Consider the following 16,331-nt stretch of genomic DNA (forward strand, 5'->3'; position numbering starts at 1 on the left):
TGCTCATCTTGTTTCAAATTAGTTCTTTATTGCAAAAGAGTGAGCTCAGGAAAGCACACAGCTGGGTTTGACTGAGACAGAGTTAATGGTTCAGGAGCAAGTGCCTAACAAGGTATTTAAAGAAAAAGTGTGCAGAGTCGCAGCTGAAAGGCAAAATACACAATGACTCACTTGGCAAACAAGCAGCCGTGGAACACAAGGAGCACAACCGCCGCGCCAGTGCTGAGCACTGCTTTACGGCGAGGCAGACACAGCCCACAGGGAGCAGTGGGTCACGCTAGAGAAAGCCTCTGTAAATATCAGTGCATGGGCATTTTAAAAGTGCACTTGCATGGAAAAGAAAATCAAAAACTAAACCCCAGTGCTGCCTATGACAGGCATCAGATGGATACCCTGAGAGTAAATCCTATGGTGACCCACCAGCACTTTTGTGTCACCCACCGATACACGTGGAAGAAAACCCTCAGGGGCCGAAAGAGGCACCCAGACCGCGCTCAGGTCTTTGGCCTCCGCGCGAGACCAGCGCTGATGTCCCCTTGTAACCCATCCCCAATCCCAATGGTCCTGGACAAGAGCTTCCAGTCAACGGTTCACAACAGGTCTCCTCCTCCAACAGGGCAGCCTAAGAGGAGCAGGTCCGTGGAGCAAAAGGGTTTGTGCTGGGGACCTGACACCCACGCTGTACCCGTTTCAGGGCTTTCTTTAGGCCAACTCTAGCCCGGCCCCACAGCCTGAGCACCCATTAGCGGCTGGCACCCATGAGGTGGGCTCCATTCACACCACATGGATCCACCTCGAGTCCTCTGAGACCTCTCCAGGATGCAAACCAGAAAGCTGAGTAGCAACAATCGGGAGATTCAGTCCAAATTTATGTTTCTGCTCTGACCCCAGCCCTGGCCATGGCCACACCTGGAGTTTTGGTCATATGAACCCGGTGAGATTTCCAAAAACAGGCTGGACAAGCAGCCTCCAAAAAAAAAAAAAAACCACCTCGGGTGTGTCCTGTTTCTGAAGCTACCTTAAGTCCTGGGGTAAGCAGTACAGTGAACAGGTGCTTTGCTATCAGACAATTATTAACTTCTTCCAAGCAGCTATTTTCTAGCACTGCCCACGTTATCATTTCCACATTCTTTTCCACCAAGAGATTTTCCAATTTGTTTGGCAAAATAGTCATCTTCCCAAGCAAACGCTACCTAAAAATCTAATACTGATAACTCACTCCTAATTAGGAGCAAATTGTTAATACCAGTTTTCTGCACCTAGACCAAGCACTTCATTTTTTCCTCAGTAAAGTTTTTAAATTCAGGAGTTTCTGAACCAATTACTCCACAGCCGCAGCTTGAGAGGTATCTTTCACACAACCCTTTTCCTTTTACAAACTATGTTTATCACCCATGTAATGATAAACCCCTGTGCCTTGCACATGTCAGCTATCAGGAATTCATTATTTTGTCTGTGTTATGTTATACCAGTCGGGAGTTATCTTTGCAGCCCACAGGCCAGAACCAAAATCGAATGCGTCAGCTATTTAAAGAAAATGGAAGCCCTCCTCCAGCAATTTAATTAAATTTCAGGGAGCATGGCTGGGTTTCAGTACTGGAAATGTTACTGAGGAAAATATGATCCAAGATTATCAGTCAGAAAATAAACTTTTTTTTTTAAAGTTACTTTCCTTATATAGTCCCCATAGCTAATCTGATTTTAATAAATGTTTTTCTAATGCTAGAAGGACAGCATTTAGGACACCTCAGGTATAAACTGTCTCTTTCATCAAGCGACAAAGAAAAATAATACTATATGCTATTGCATAGCATTTTCGAGGGCAGATGCTTAGTCTGTAAACTAAAACCAGCTAAATCATTTATTTCCCAAGGAGGCAAGACTTTATATGTTACATATTTTCACAATGAATAACTACCAGACTGATCTATTATTTTGCTTGCCTGTCAAGACATTAGGTCTCTTTAAAATTTAAATAAAATCCTTAAAATAAATAGAATTTGGACTTTTTTTCCCCAAAATTGAACCATGCCAGAACCTGCAACTTGAATTAAACTTTCTATTTAAAACCCTTGTATGGAGCTTAAAAAAACAGATTTTGTAAAGCCAGGGATGCCGCTTTTTTTGTTCTTGCATTTGCAAATATCAGAGTGGATGAGTACGATTAACTAATGCAGAGTTTCAAAACTACTATTAATGACTAATACTTTGCTTGAGGTTCTTATTACAGGAGCTGGAAAAAAACTGATGGGAACTCAGTTTAAACAGAGAAGCAGTCACCTGGAAGTCATAGATGAGTCGTGAAAAGCAAACACGAGCAAAGCATTACACCCCTCCTCGCAAGGAAAACGTGCCCAGTCGTTGCACAGGAAGGCAGAGAGCCACGGGCTTGCAGCATCCCAGACTTGCTGGGAATATCAGAGCTGGAAGACTCTCGGGAGGAACCGCTCTGCCCATGGCAGCCCCGACACCGTCCCACGTACCGGGGAGAGGAAGGGCTCACCGAGCATCCCTGCGGCACGCTCTTCATCACATACAGGGGGTAATTATCTTGGCTGGGATCACCAGTTCGGTAAACAGGAAAAGGAACTGGGTGTGCGGTGAGCTACACCGATTGTGGTCCGCTGTCATCTTTGTTAATCATTCCTCCTGCGGGCCGCAGTCATTTCAGACCGCCTTTGAGAAACCAGAGCTGTCCAAAACAGGCACATAGGCAACGGACATGCTGCGGGTGCAATTTTGAAGCATGTACTTAAGTTTTATCAAGATGTTTTAAAAGCCAGGGTCCTCTCAAAGCGGGACTTGGGTAGTTTATCTTACATAAAGCCTCTCTCCGAACGATAAGGCGCATACCCTTGTCCTAACAGCCCAGCGCAGGACCTCAGGGTCCAAAACCCAAAGACCCTGATACTTTCACTCTGTCAGTGCTACCAGCCTGCAAAGTGCCTCCGGAGTGACCTTTGTGGGGGGAAAAAAATCAAAAGTTTTTACTTTCTCCAAGCGCCCACACATCAGGTTTGCTCACTGAAAATAAACAGATTTCAAAAGAATGTGCTCGCCCACTCAGCACGGGGTAAGGGAGGGTGTTTCTTGGGAGACTGCTGCTCTGTGCCATCAAGACGTTATCTGAGAATTTGAGCAGTGGATTGGGAAAGGGGTTACTGCAGAGCCACAGGAGTTTGAAGCGTTCAGACCCTGGTACTGATCTGCCTGTTCCCAGCTGAAGTCAGCGGGAATACCGCGCAGCGACCCCACCGCAGGACGTGTCCCCATGGAGCAGCTCCCTACGGGATGCGTGAAAAATCAAGCAGAGATCACCAGCATTGTGTGGACTGGCCCATTTTTTCACTTCCAGAAAGCTAATCTCTAGGACTTCAGGCAATTCCTGTATTTACCGGGAGTTCATGCAGCACTAATCCTATATAAAAAAAAAAATTAACCCGTGTGTTCTCACGCAAGCAGAAATGGTGCAAGAGCCACATTCCAGAAAGTGATTCAAAGTGGAATTGCCAAACGACAGCGAACGTTGAACACACCAAACCCAAGACACCGCAGAGGCAACCGCACTGCACAAGCAGCACCGGTGCAAGGACGTATTCTTTGTGTCATGGGCGAGTTTGGCAGGGGAGACCAGTCCCGCGGTATCTGTTAAGATACGCCGGTAATTAAGCTAGTGCTTTATCAGCGGTCGTCCAAACGACCACTTGTGATATGTAAAATGAAATTCCTTCACTTCTGTTGTGCTCACTGTGCCTGCGACAGCTGGCCATGCTCATTTGCTATGGAGGCATAACGTACGTTTTGTTTAACAGAGGAAACAATTGCTGCAGCTATTTTCATTGCAACTGTTAGGGGAAGAGCTGCACTTGGAAATCCCTCTTGTAGCAGAGTATTCTTCCCTCCAATTTTCCTTAAATACTTTTGAAGGTAACCACGGGCAATCCACTCCTTGCAACGTGCCCGCAGAGGCATGGAAAATAACCACAGACTCAGTTCTTGGGCATGTGAAGCAATGCTTACAAACCTATTTATGGCAAATGATAAGGAGTCAGTGTTAAGTTTAAACCACATAAGGGGCGTTTTCACCACAAAGCTAGTTTTTAACCTTAACCCCTTTTCACGAGAATTGAGAGCAGGAGCCACCAGTTGCTACAGTTTAACAATTTACTGGTCAAGTGAAGGGCGGTTCTCTGGTTATCTGTGCCTAAACTGAGTTAAGCTTAGGGTGTCCCTGTGAGATCAGGCAAGATAAGCGGTCTTTCTAGAGAAAAATGCAGCACGCTACAGCTATGAGCAATATACTGTGGGTCACAAAGCAGGCCTGCAGCGTGAATAAGAACAGAAATTGTCTGTATAGCCAGCCCATCCAGTTGAACTTAGTCACAAGGACATCTTTTCCTCCTTGCAGGCGTGAGAGCACGCCAACAAAAAGGAGGAGGAGGATGTGACGGACTTCACAGAGCGTGTCCTTCAGCAGAGGAGGGGATGGCACTCGGAGAAGAAGGGGTCTCGGGCAGCAGCACTGGCACTTACTTGACAACTGTGCACTGAAGGAAAAGCAGAGTACATCACTTTGGCAGTCAGATGTGATTTGCTCCCTGCATTTAAGTAGATAGCTCTTTACTGAGCATTTTCAAAGCATGGTTCTTGAAAGCTGCTGTAGCTAAAGTGTAAAAACACCTCTCTTCCTACAGGGAAACTCAGCAAGTAGTAAAATATTAACATGACCAAAGCCAACCTTCTGAATTTCTATTTGCTTAGCGAGCTGTTTCTAATTGAAGGTCTTTTCCCTTGGTTCTAACAGGTCCGAGCGCGACCCCACCTCCTCCCCACGGCCAGTTATCATAACCAGTGCGTGGTAAAAAGCGACCTCCAAGGGCAAGCCCAGGCTGATGATGCAGCTTTAGCTGTCTAAAGCCCAGCAACCGGGTCGCACACCAGCTACAACACAACTGTCGGGTCAAGTGCGAGAAGGGGGAGGCCCCGTGGGGCAGCTGCAGAAGAAAGCAGCTCATTGATCTCCGGCACGGGCAGCTGACGGGCTCCGCGTCTCCCTGCACGTGCTGCCGCGGTACGGGCAGGGCTGCAGGCAAGGTCGCCCAGATGCAACCCAAGCCGCAGTACAAAGTACAGGCTTTCTAGTAGGAAAGAGCGGGAGCTTTCTCCCCGTCCCACTTCGGCACCCACGTTTCGGGAAGGGAGCAAAGCAGGATGGCCTGAAAAAACTGTTTTGACTCAGAGCCTGCTCACAAAAGGCATTACTCACCCTGCCAACTCAGATTTTAACCAGCCCAGCAGCGCATTTCACTTTCTTCAGCCACTGCTCCCGGCTGGACTTTACCCCCATTTTTGATTGTTTGCAATACAATGCCAACACAGAAAAACACATCCATCAAGCACACTAGTATTAGAAAGGAAAATGTTATTACCTGGAATAGTCCCCTTTAGCTTCCTACAATTGAAAAACAGTGACAGAATTAAAACATGATCTCTTCAAAAGTCCTCGATTTTCCCAGCATTGTTCACTTCCCCACTCCCACAGCTCTGTGGCCAGATCCTGACCCCAGTTACACTCAAAGCAAAGCATGGAGGCTGCCTGCACGTATTCAAGAACAGAACCTGGCCCTTTACGCTTCCAGCTGTACATTATCCACCTACACCATAAATAAAACCTCTTCCAAAATGGGGATGAATTTCATGTTGCAAATCAAATGTCACTTTCACTGCACAAAAAGTGAAATACAATTCTCTCTCCAGCTGACTGCATCCAGCTAAAGATTGGCTTTACAGGCAGGTCAGCAGTTGAGAGAAATTGTGCTCACTCGAGATGAAAACAACAGTTCAGGCAGATCAAGCCACTGCAGCTTTGCTGTAGCGTTTTGTCACTACAAATACAGTGGGGAAAAAAACCCCAACATTTTAAAGGTAGTATTTTGTATCATAGAAAGTTGTAAACAACCAGAATTTAAGTCTGAGTACAACAAAACTTGATTAAGGAGAGGAAAAACTGACATAACATATTTCAACGTGACAGAGGTATCAAAACGTGTGCTCTGAAAGATTCACAGGTATAATATAGCAAGTTTAGCTCTACTTCCCAGGTCTCCAGAACGTATTAAAATTAGAATAAGTGATAAACTGGATGGAAACCTGCCTGAATAAATGACTTCCCTTGATGAACTTTTCCTCTTCCCTCTTTCAATTTAAAATTCTTCAAATAAATATTTGTTTCACTTGCCTATGAGAAAAACAACTCCCGAGTTTTTTAGCTTTTCTCCCACCCCCCCCCCCCCCCCACCCCCAGCTGCAGAGACTTTAAAACAACGCTGTACGGTCTTGTCTTTATAAAGGGGGAGGGGGGGGAACCCAGAAAAGCAGCTGAACTAAATCAAGTCCGAACCACCGGTATCCGAAAACCGACCAAAAAGCAGGAGGAAGAGGCGCTTACCTGCAAAATCAGAGCTGCCAACTTGAAGACGGTCTCACTTTCCACTTCGATCTGCCCCTGTACCGGGAAAGAGCAGAACATGAACCGCCCGCTCCCCGCCGGGACCCGCACCGCTCCGCACCGCTCCGCACCGCTCCGCTCCCCGCGGGGGCGGCTCCGGGGGCCAGCCCGGGATGGCGAGTACCGCCCCGGGGCCGGAGTCCCCTCCCCGCCACCCCCTTTTGTGAGCGTCTACACCGCGGCAGCAGCCCTTCCTCCTCCTCCTCCTCCTCCCCACAAACCCTCCTCTCGCCCTCGCGTGTTTTCTTGGCAAATCTGCCCTCGGTTGCGTTTTATTTAGGGAGCTGCTTCGCGTTACTGCGGCTGCCGGGGGCACGGCTCGGCAAGGGACCCGATCCTGCGCGCTGCAAGAAACTGCACGGACAACTTGCCGTGAAGCAGGGAGGCAGGGTTGAACGAGAGGTATTTTTACGGTGTGAAGCACAGCACCTCTTCGGGGCACCGCAGTTCTTTGTCGCGATGGTGGTAGGCGCACCCCTGATGCTAGACAAGCGATACTTACTAATCACAAGGAGAGCATAACTAAGCTTCCTTTGCCCCACGCAGTCTGGATCTTACAGCCTTCAGCTCTCGCAAGCACACGGGAGTTGTGGTGCAGCGGTCAGGAAAACTGCGTGGACCCCCATGCTGGAAATGTCCCGTGGCTTAACCCCACTCCAAAACCAGTCCTGTCCTGACAGCCCTATGGACTCAGTGACTTCAGGAGTGCACAGCTGATAAATGCCAAAACATCAAAACCACATAAGGATCCTTTTTTCTTGCTCGCAATCATCTTTCAAAGTTAGTTTCTTACAGTAAAAACCGTGGTGTTGGTTCTATACTGGGACCAGAAGTTAACACTGGAAGAGTAAAGGAGATGCACTTACAGTTGGACTCTTGTGTTGTCAAAGTTAGCCCTTGCACCTACCACATCCTGCAAACTGTCTATAAAGGACAAAACCGAGCCCATGAACCAGCCTATGAATACAGATTTTTTTTTTTTTTTTCCTTATCGATCTTCTGCAAGCGAAGGTAGTGGACAGGATGCCTGTCTCCTGCCACTGAGATCCCAGCACACCCTCCGTCCCCAGGATGTGCTGGCTGAATGAGGGGACAAAGCAGACCAAAAACTGAAATAGTGCCAAAACCAGCGTAGCAGGAAGATCTACAAAATTACATACAGATACAGGAAAATGACATCTCAAAATATATAGGGCACATCTGGAGCTGAGCTAATTTACTACAGCTGCAGGTCTGGCCCACAGAGGCTAAATTCAAAAGTGAACAAACAAATAATTCAATTTTCATGGAAAGGAAGGGGTTTTTTTGCCTGCTTCGTCAATAAAACATTCCAGCAGCAGCGCTCCCCCAGGCTGCTCCCCAATGGCAGACAAAGAGGAATTTCCCCTTCCCAACAGGTGTGGCAACAGCTATGCAGAAGTAGCCTCCAAAGCATTCCCAGACATATTTTATTAGGAGAGGGGGAGCACATAATGAATTAGGAGGGGAAAAAAAAAAAAAAAAAAAGCGCTTCAAGTTCATCCTTCCTTCAGATCTCTTTCATGTTGATGCTTAAGAGAAAAGCCCAGAAACTCTTCACATGGGTGCAATTTTAAGGTACTTTGTTACTTCCAGGTCTCTATCAGGTTAGTCTTTGTTATGCACATCTGAGCTGCCTTTTTTGAGCTTAAATTGCATCTGCTCAAACAGCCTCCGAGGCCAACCGTGGCAGTGGAAGGATTATGAGAGATCAGGTCACCCCAGCACTGCGCTCCGCTGCACCGGCAGGCAGGAAACCCACACGTGAGAAAAATCCCATCGCAGGGAACCTCCGCTCAGCAAGAAAGACGGGCTCTAGTTCAGCAAAGCTGTCCCTGGACCACAAAATCAGGGAAAACAGGGCCAGAAGGGACCTTAAAAGCTCCTCATGAAGACCATCTCCCTGCCCCAAGGCAGAATCAGCTACATGCGGCTCATCACCTTTTAAGCCTACAAGAAACTCACCGAGATTTAAGCATCCAAATGCAATTCTCACATCAAAGGTCCTCTTCTCTTTGTTGCTGGCTCCAAGAAAAACTGCAGCAGCGAGTCTCTGCTGACCCATAGCAATAGCTGCTGCTGGCGTTACAGGGGTGTTTGGGACTTAATAACCCAGCACCTCTTCACTTTTCATCTTCAAAGTACCTCACAACCATTAACTAATTAGCAATAGTAATTACCAGGCTGCTCTTCTGTGTTTATTTACTCAGTCCTAAATACGAGCGTTAAGAAACTCTGGTCACTTTACTAGGCTGCTATAGCATTGCCACAGAAGTTAAAAGTGATCCCACAAACCACTTCATTTAGGGTTTTAGGAGACCAAACAGGCTGAAGGGGGACTGCCTTCTTCAGGTAACGAAGTTTCAGTCTCTGCTTTCATAGGGAGGGGTTTGCTGTGCCGATGTCCTCAGTTTTGAACGTGTTTGCTTAGAAGCTGTACTGAGGAGCGAACAAGTAAAAAGGTCCTCCCTAACCTGACCTCTCTCAAACAAGACACTGAAGGTGTCTTGACCAGAGCAAAAGGGATAAACAGGACACCCCAGGTGCAGGGCTGCCACCGCGGCTCTCCAGTTGTGGCAAACCTCAAAACAGGGTGAACCAGCCCTAATTATTCCCACATATCACCAGAACAGTAACAGTGGCAGGAGACTGGTGCCACTCTGAGGGAGGCTCTGCACCAAAAAAAAAAAAACCAAACCCAAAAACCCCAAAGAGCCATCAGGAGAACCCTTACCCTTTAAAGGGGCTAAAATTCAAAGACACAAAGAGATGCAGGGAGGCAAAGGGACTGCCCTGAGATCGTGCAGTAGCTAAGTAGCAGAGCAAGGATTTGAAGCAAGGGATGCCAAAGCCCAGCTCAGCCTTTATCTAACAGACTAATGCTATACAAGTGACAGTCTCGTGGACAATTCCCTCTGAGCTTGGAATTATTTTCCATCATAATATAACATTATTTGCCATCTGGTTCCCCAGTTGGCCATTGCTATAATGTAATCCAGCCCTGGGCTGTCAAGGAGTTTGGACAGCCCTTGGCTTGACACAAATCCATATAGTGATACATGTCACTCAGACAAGAGTGCAGGACCGCGACTCTTCGCACCCAGACAATATTTGGATTTTATAACCATCTTTCTGTCCCTAAGGCTGGCAGATGGTGGTCTCTGTTTTAGCATCGCTTTAACAGCAAGGTCAAATTTAAAAAATAGATGGGGTAAACGGCTGTAAGAAAATTCATTTGTAATGCCTGCAATTGCGAGGGTAATTTAAGCAGAGACTTCAGTGAGCAGGTGGGGGGGCCTGGGAGCCAGGGCAGCGAGTGCTCTCACGGCCACGTGTTGAAGATGAAGATGGAAGGTTTTCCTAAGATTTATCCCAAGTGGAAACAAGGTCACTAGTGCGAGGTTAAGTAGATGGATGTAATTCAGATAATGGAATCTGAGTCTTCTACATTTTAGATGTAAATAAATTTAAACAGACTAGCGGGTGCAGCTCCAGGGAGGGGATGAAACTGATATTCTTCAATTAGAGTTTGCACAGGGACCAATCATTTTAACCAGAGAGACAGATTCAGCCCCTTGTGTAGCTCTCCAAAAGGCCACTAGCTTATGTAAACACTAGATTTGGTCCAGCGGATTCAGGTGGTGGCTTTTGTCATACTGACAAACATCAGAATAATAAAAGGTTGTAGCAGATGTCCAAACCGGGTGGCAATTACTGTAGAGCAGGAATAGGTCACTATCTCGGCAGCTAGTAAAGACTAACTCCTGCCTTCAGTGCCCGTGGGCAGAATTTAGCCCCCGATTCAGATGGGAGCTCAAGTCTTTTGCTGCACAGACACAGACTTATGTGATAAAAAAAAAAAAAAAATCAGAAGCTCAGTTATGAATAGAGCAGTGAACCCTCATTAGACACAGCAACAACACTAGAATTTACTGTCACAGAGATATAAGTCTGAAATCCTGATGAAAACACAGATCAAGAATGAAGATAGTCAGATGAGCATTAACTGTGCTAAGCAAATCTTTAGACTGTAAACCCAGACTAAAGCAGCTTAAAAAAAATAAGCAACAGAGGAACTGTCACATTTAACTCTTTAGGGCCGGAACAAGAAATGCAAACTAATATGGTTTCTTCAAACCACGTGTAACCTCCAGAGGTTAAAGACCGACAACAAAAACACTTCAACTGAAGATTTGAGAACCAAGATGCCAACACACCTATTCCCTCAGACCAAGCCCTTTAAAATTTCATATTAACCAATGACGCCCCCATATACACACACTATGATTGAATAGCCTCAAGACAGCCACAATATTGAATATAATTACCTGTGATTACCAATAGGTGATTAAAAAAAACTGAGAGAAAGAAGGGTGCAATTAGAGGGAAAGGAAGGACCCAAATGTCTATAACAAGGTATTCAAACCGAGGGAGGCAATTAGCTGGGTGTGGACACAGCACAAGTGAAGAAAGCAATGCCAGCGCCCGTGCCCTTCCCCAGCACCGCTGCGACTTCCCACAAGTGATCCAGTATCCCCGCGATGTGTCCTGGCAGCCAGAGGATACGAAGGCAGGTCCCTGCAATGCAGAAAGCTTAGCAGCTTTTCAGCATTAAAGGCTTCTTTGGGAGCAGAGGCTGCGTGAGGCAGCCCGAGCTCCTGGGGCGGGCTGCGCAGAGGAGGGGTTGTTGGCCACAACCTGTTACACGACACAAGCTGAGCAGCGCAGGTGGAACTAGGTCAGGCAAACGCAACAACTCGCTCTGTCAGTGTGGCTGCACTGGCTAATTACACCAAGGAGGCAAACAATGGCAGCAAACGAATAAACATCCAACTTTAAAGCGCCTGTCCCAGTTACCAGCATTCACACCTACATCTCAATCCCGGTGGTGTCACCTGCTGTTCACGCTGCTCTGCGATGCACCGGACACCCCATCCTCATCCCATTCCCTTCCGTATCAGAAGCTCCAAACTTTGCTGAGCATCTCAACTGGGAGCAATTTCCCAAAGACAGAAATGCTGGGCTAAGAAAAAGCACAGCAAAGCAAAGGTCCACCTCCAGCGCATTAGGGAGAGAAAGTAAAGCACTAAACCAGCAGGAGATCCAGAATACGAGCCCTTAGAGGAGCACATTAAAGGCTGGTCCTTCTGACCCTCTTCAAAAGGGCACTTCAGATTTTCACTTGTGCCACACTTACCCCACGGGGCAGCGCAGCCCGGATGGCTCAGGAGGCCTCACAGCTGCTTCACAGCATTTAGATGGTCCTTGACATCTCTCATTTCACCCACTAAGCCCCACAGCCCTTCCTAGCCACACGAGAGCACGTCCCGAGACCAAATGCAACTCAGTGCATGTACAGCAGCCACCACGGCTCTCTCCTGGCAGGACCTGCTGCTTCCCACCCCAGCAGCTTAGACCAACCCAGCCAAAAAAAAAGGTGATAGTGCCTCACGGTGAGCAAAAGCTTCAGGTTTCTCTGTTACACCCTTTATTTTGCTGTCTCCGCCAACCACCCTCATCCATCTCCCTTGCTTGCGTTTTGTGCTTCAGCCAACACTTAGATCAAACTCCAGGGACAGCAGGAGCTACTCTGAAACTCGTCTGCACAGTTCAGCGCAACAGGAGCACATTTAGTGCTGCTTTTTTTGCATCAATATAAGAGTAAAAGCGGAGAATGGTGCAAGAACATAAAGACTTCCCTATTTGCAAGCCAAGTATATGGCAAGCGTCATTAGGCTTAACGTATAATCAGAGCCTTTCGCTTTCCTACCCCAGCACCACGGTGAGATACCCGACACGTCCCAACAACAGAACAGGCTGAGCTGTCACAGCATCTTTACCCTGTGGCCAGGAGATCAAAGGTGCAAAACTCTCCATTGCAATTAAAGCCAGTAGTTAGACCCAGGAGGAGGTGACTGCATCAAGAGACGCGCGGTATGAAACTTTGGCTGCAAACCAACTAAACCTTCAAATGCAATGGGCCAGCCCAGCTGGGACACAACCTACACCTCCCCTGTCAAGAGCCTCAACAGGTCCCAGGGGCACCATCACCATCTTGACAGCAGGCAGCCTTGGACCAACCTCAACCACTCTCGATGGCGCTGTGTGGAGTCACTTGACTATACCCACACCACGGCCAAGTCCCTCCCCAAGCCACCAGCGCAGCCCCACGTGAGGTCTCATGGGGTAACAAGTAGGGGGGCCCCATGGAGATCTGCCAGTCTACATCAGCACGGAGGTCCTGTTTCCTCCTCCCGTCACGTTTTGTTCACAGGCATAACCACGCTCCATCCTTCTCATCTGCTGATGCACTGCTGGGGGGGGTTTCGGCTATGGAGGAGGCTGCCAGCACCCACAGAAGATAACAGCCCTGAAGGTGCAGAAAGCCAACTGGTCCTGCTGGTCATCATCCTGGGCTTTACGCATGCAGGCTTCAAGAGCAGAACAGCAAATACAGGCAATGGACAGAGCGTATTTTAATAGCCTTGGCTAGGATCAGACTACACTGTGTTACAAGGCTGCATGGGAACGCTCCCCTCTCCCTCGAGATGGGGAAGAATTAGGAAATATCTGTTATAAAACTTTCGAGAGCTCTCTGATATATGACCACGTTGCTCACCACGAGCTGGAAGCCAGCCAGACTTTATGCTCACACCAGGGGTCTGTTTCAACAGCTCTTCCTGGTAAGCACTGGTCTTCAGACTGCCAAGTGCTCACAAGCACTGCTGTTCACAAAGCTATCAAGATTACAGACTCCTCTGAAAACTTCCATTTCCTTGAACTTTTTTCTTTTTTTTTTTTTTTTAAAATAATTCCTACAAGTCCTTGAAACAAATGGGAAATTAATAAATAACCCCCCCGACACCCAAATATAGAGAGGAAAAAGGGAACACGGCCAACTTGACCAAGATCTTAGTTTACAGAACGTATTTTAAGGACTGGCAAAGAGTCAACCGTATGGCTGCGGAGCTATATGGAGGTTAGGTCCAATGCATAATAAACTTGACAGTGCTTCGCTAGCCAAGTAGGGTGTTATTTTTCCAAACTTGGCTGTTTTGAAAGAAGAAAAGGCTGATTTATCTTCCCAAATTTATCATCAACATGTGCGTGACCAGTTCCGACCCACCTCCTTAAAAGTATCCCAGCTATGGTCACGGGCTGTGCAATAACACACTGAACATGTTACAAAGCTCCCCTATCCCTGTGCAAACACATCAATTCTGAGATACCCATTTCACCTGAAACCAAGCGCTAGGCTTTCACTATTTTAAATTCCAGCTGTACAGTAGATTTCAGAGATAGCTATAAATCTAAACCCAGCTTCTTAAAGTCAATGACAGGAGAGAAAGCTTTTAAATTGAAGTTGTCACCACTGAAGGTTTTCAGGCAGCAGTTCTCAAAGCCTTGAAAAAGAGAGGCACGTAAGAAAAAAGAGCCCAGACATACACAAAGCATCCTTCTAGCCTTTTCATTCTCCCAAAATACACATGGATAAATGAGCTTTTAACTAAGTAGCTGGGAGGCCCTTCCATAGACCTGGAGATCTAAGTTTTACCAGCTCCCACCTCCTGCTCGGTGGCCCAAGCCGTTCCTGGCAGTGGATACAGCTTCTCTAAGCTCCAACCCAAACAGCGTGGATGCTGGAGAGCAGGAGCCAGGCAGCTGGCTGGACCACACAGGACTGAGAGGGCCTGGGGACTGCAGCATCAGACCAGGGGAAAAAAAAAATGGGCAGCTCGACATGAAAGGAGGGAAGGGGGAGAGCACTGGCAGCGTTTGTTATATCGGCTGGAGGCCAAGGTTTATGCACGCACCAGCGGTGAGGAAAACACTGGGTGCTCTTACAAGTGGAACAGCAAATGTTGCATTCAGTTCATATGCAAGGAGACACGAGGAGGGCAAGGCCAGCAAGAGCTGAAAACGTCATGTTGGCAAATCCAGCAGAAGTTTATTCTCCAGGCGTGTAAAGCAGTGTTAACGTTACGCTGTGCAGAAGGAAGACGCCGGTGCTGATGCGGCAGTGGGTTAAGATGGAGGTGCAGTGGAAAGGAGCAGCCACGGACGCCTTGCGCTTAGTGCACCGGGATTCCTTGCTCCAGGTGCAGAACTGCAACGCTGCTAAAACAGGATTCGCAAAAGTGAAAATGAGGTCTCGGTCCTCTTGTGCTTTGGGAAAAGGGGTCTCCCCCAGCTCCCCAGCTGCTCGCAGGGGCTGAGGGTAAGGCAGAGGGGCACTGCGCAGAGAACACCACAGGTCCCAGAGGCACAAAGGAGCTTTGACTGTACAGAAGAGCACAGAGGTGGGGGAGTGGGTGGGGAGTAGAAAGAAATATATTTTTGGCAGCAGAGATTTCATTGTCTATCTTGCCCCTTCCTTGCCAAAACGTCTACAAAAATTGCAAAATGCACAAGCCCCAGATTCTTCCAACCCTTGGCAGGGGAAAGTGGTACCCGATTTGCAGAAAGGAACAGAGATTTGCAGGAAGGAATGTGAAGTTGAAAGGTGAGGAAAAGCAGCATGACTGCGCACTACAGAATGCTAAGCCAGCCTTTGCCCTCTTTGGAACTTTTATGCAGGTTTTTATTCCATTATTTATTATTCAGCATCCATATTTTGTATTTTATCATATAATTAGTAATATATTCAATATGCTATATTATTTATTCTGATATTTTATTCAGCTGCAAGCACAACCTCTCTGGAGTCATCTGGGGCAAGACAGCCAACACACACTGCCCAGCAGGTCCAGCCTAGACCCAGAGACACTGGACTTCATTAGGGAGATAGCGTTCTCTTTGATTAGATACAGCCACTTACAGGATTTCACACGCAGGATTGCCCGCAGATCTCTCAGAGAATACCGCAGATACGTTTCTGATGCAGCCTCTGAACCTCGTAAGCCACAGATAAATCCCCTCCGGAGGGGGGACCGGCACGAAGCTTCACCACCGCACCGGCTGTATTCGCCCACGCCTTCGGCTGGCTCTCGTGGTGTGTCCTACACGCCGGCAGGAGAACCGACGTGCACCATCTCGCACGCAGGACAACATCACCCTCTGCTCAGGAAAGCATCATTTTCCTTTAAAGCATACAAGCCACGGAAGCATGGGTACCTACGCACTGCTGTGCTGTCAACACATGCCAGCGCTCAGGAATGTCAAAAGAGCACAAACACAAACTCCTTTGAGCATCAGGCTTTTGCACCACTCTGGATTTGGGCTTTTCACACACTGTCTCTCCTATGGGGAACAAGCTACTGTGAAAACTTTGGAACCAGCTTTATGAAAGCAAAAAACACGACTGGCTTTTAGGCAATCTTAGTCACGCAGGTCTTCTCACACCCCAGGTATTGCAGCATTTATCCTCTGAGCCACATTCCTGGCTCACACAGAGCAGAAGCTTCATGCAAAGATCCAGGTTAGGATACAACCCTGGTAGGACGTCCTCCAGCACACCCTGTGCATTGAGGAACACCCCTGAGCACATTTGCTGGGTATATGTTGCTGCTTTTTGAGACACTGGGGTTTCCTCACTCCATGAATGCAGCAAGGAAAGAAGAGAAGAAAAAAAAAAAAATAAAAGGAGAAGAAACTAAGCTGAGGTAGGTCTAACCTCCTAGAGCTGGATTAACTACTGAGAAATGCCAGGGAACATTCCTCACTGTCATCAATGAGCATCAACCACTTGCTTCACCAGAGCTGGGGATCTGCTGGTATTCAGAAGCTGACACCACTCATCCTGCAGCCTGTGCCTCCTTCCCCGCAGCACCACGGGAGCCGACGTGCTGTGTGAACGCATCCGAAG

At 47.6% G+C, this 16,331-nt stretch overlaps 1 protein-coding gene across 2 annotated transcripts in view; it reads right to left on the bottom strand.

Moving 5' to 3' along the window:
* The window catches only part of FRMD4B (FERM domain containing 4B), a 138,902-nt gene that overhangs the window by 38,138 nt on the left and 84,433 nt on the right, over nucleotides 1–16,331 (bottom strand). For both annotated transcript variants that reach the window (XM_030043983.2, XM_030043982.2), the window contains exons 6-7: nucleotides 6,449–6,505; nucleotides 5,430–5,452 (exon numbers count right to left, since the gene is read on the bottom strand). In XM_030043983.2, the coding sequence (XP_029899843.1) occupies nucleotides 5,430–5,452; nucleotides 6,449–6,505 (80 nt within the window). The remainder of the gene's footprint in view (nucleotides 1–5,429; nucleotides 5,453–6,448; nucleotides 6,506–16,331) is intronic.

The sequence above is a fragment of the Aquila chrysaetos genome, chromosome 20, assembly GCF_900496995.4.
Source record: "Aquila chrysaetos chrysaetos chromosome 20, bAquChr1.4, whole genome shotgun sequence".
NCBI classification, from domain to species: Eukaryota; Metazoa; Chordata; class Aves; order Accipitriformes; family Accipitridae; genus Aquila; species Aquila chrysaetos.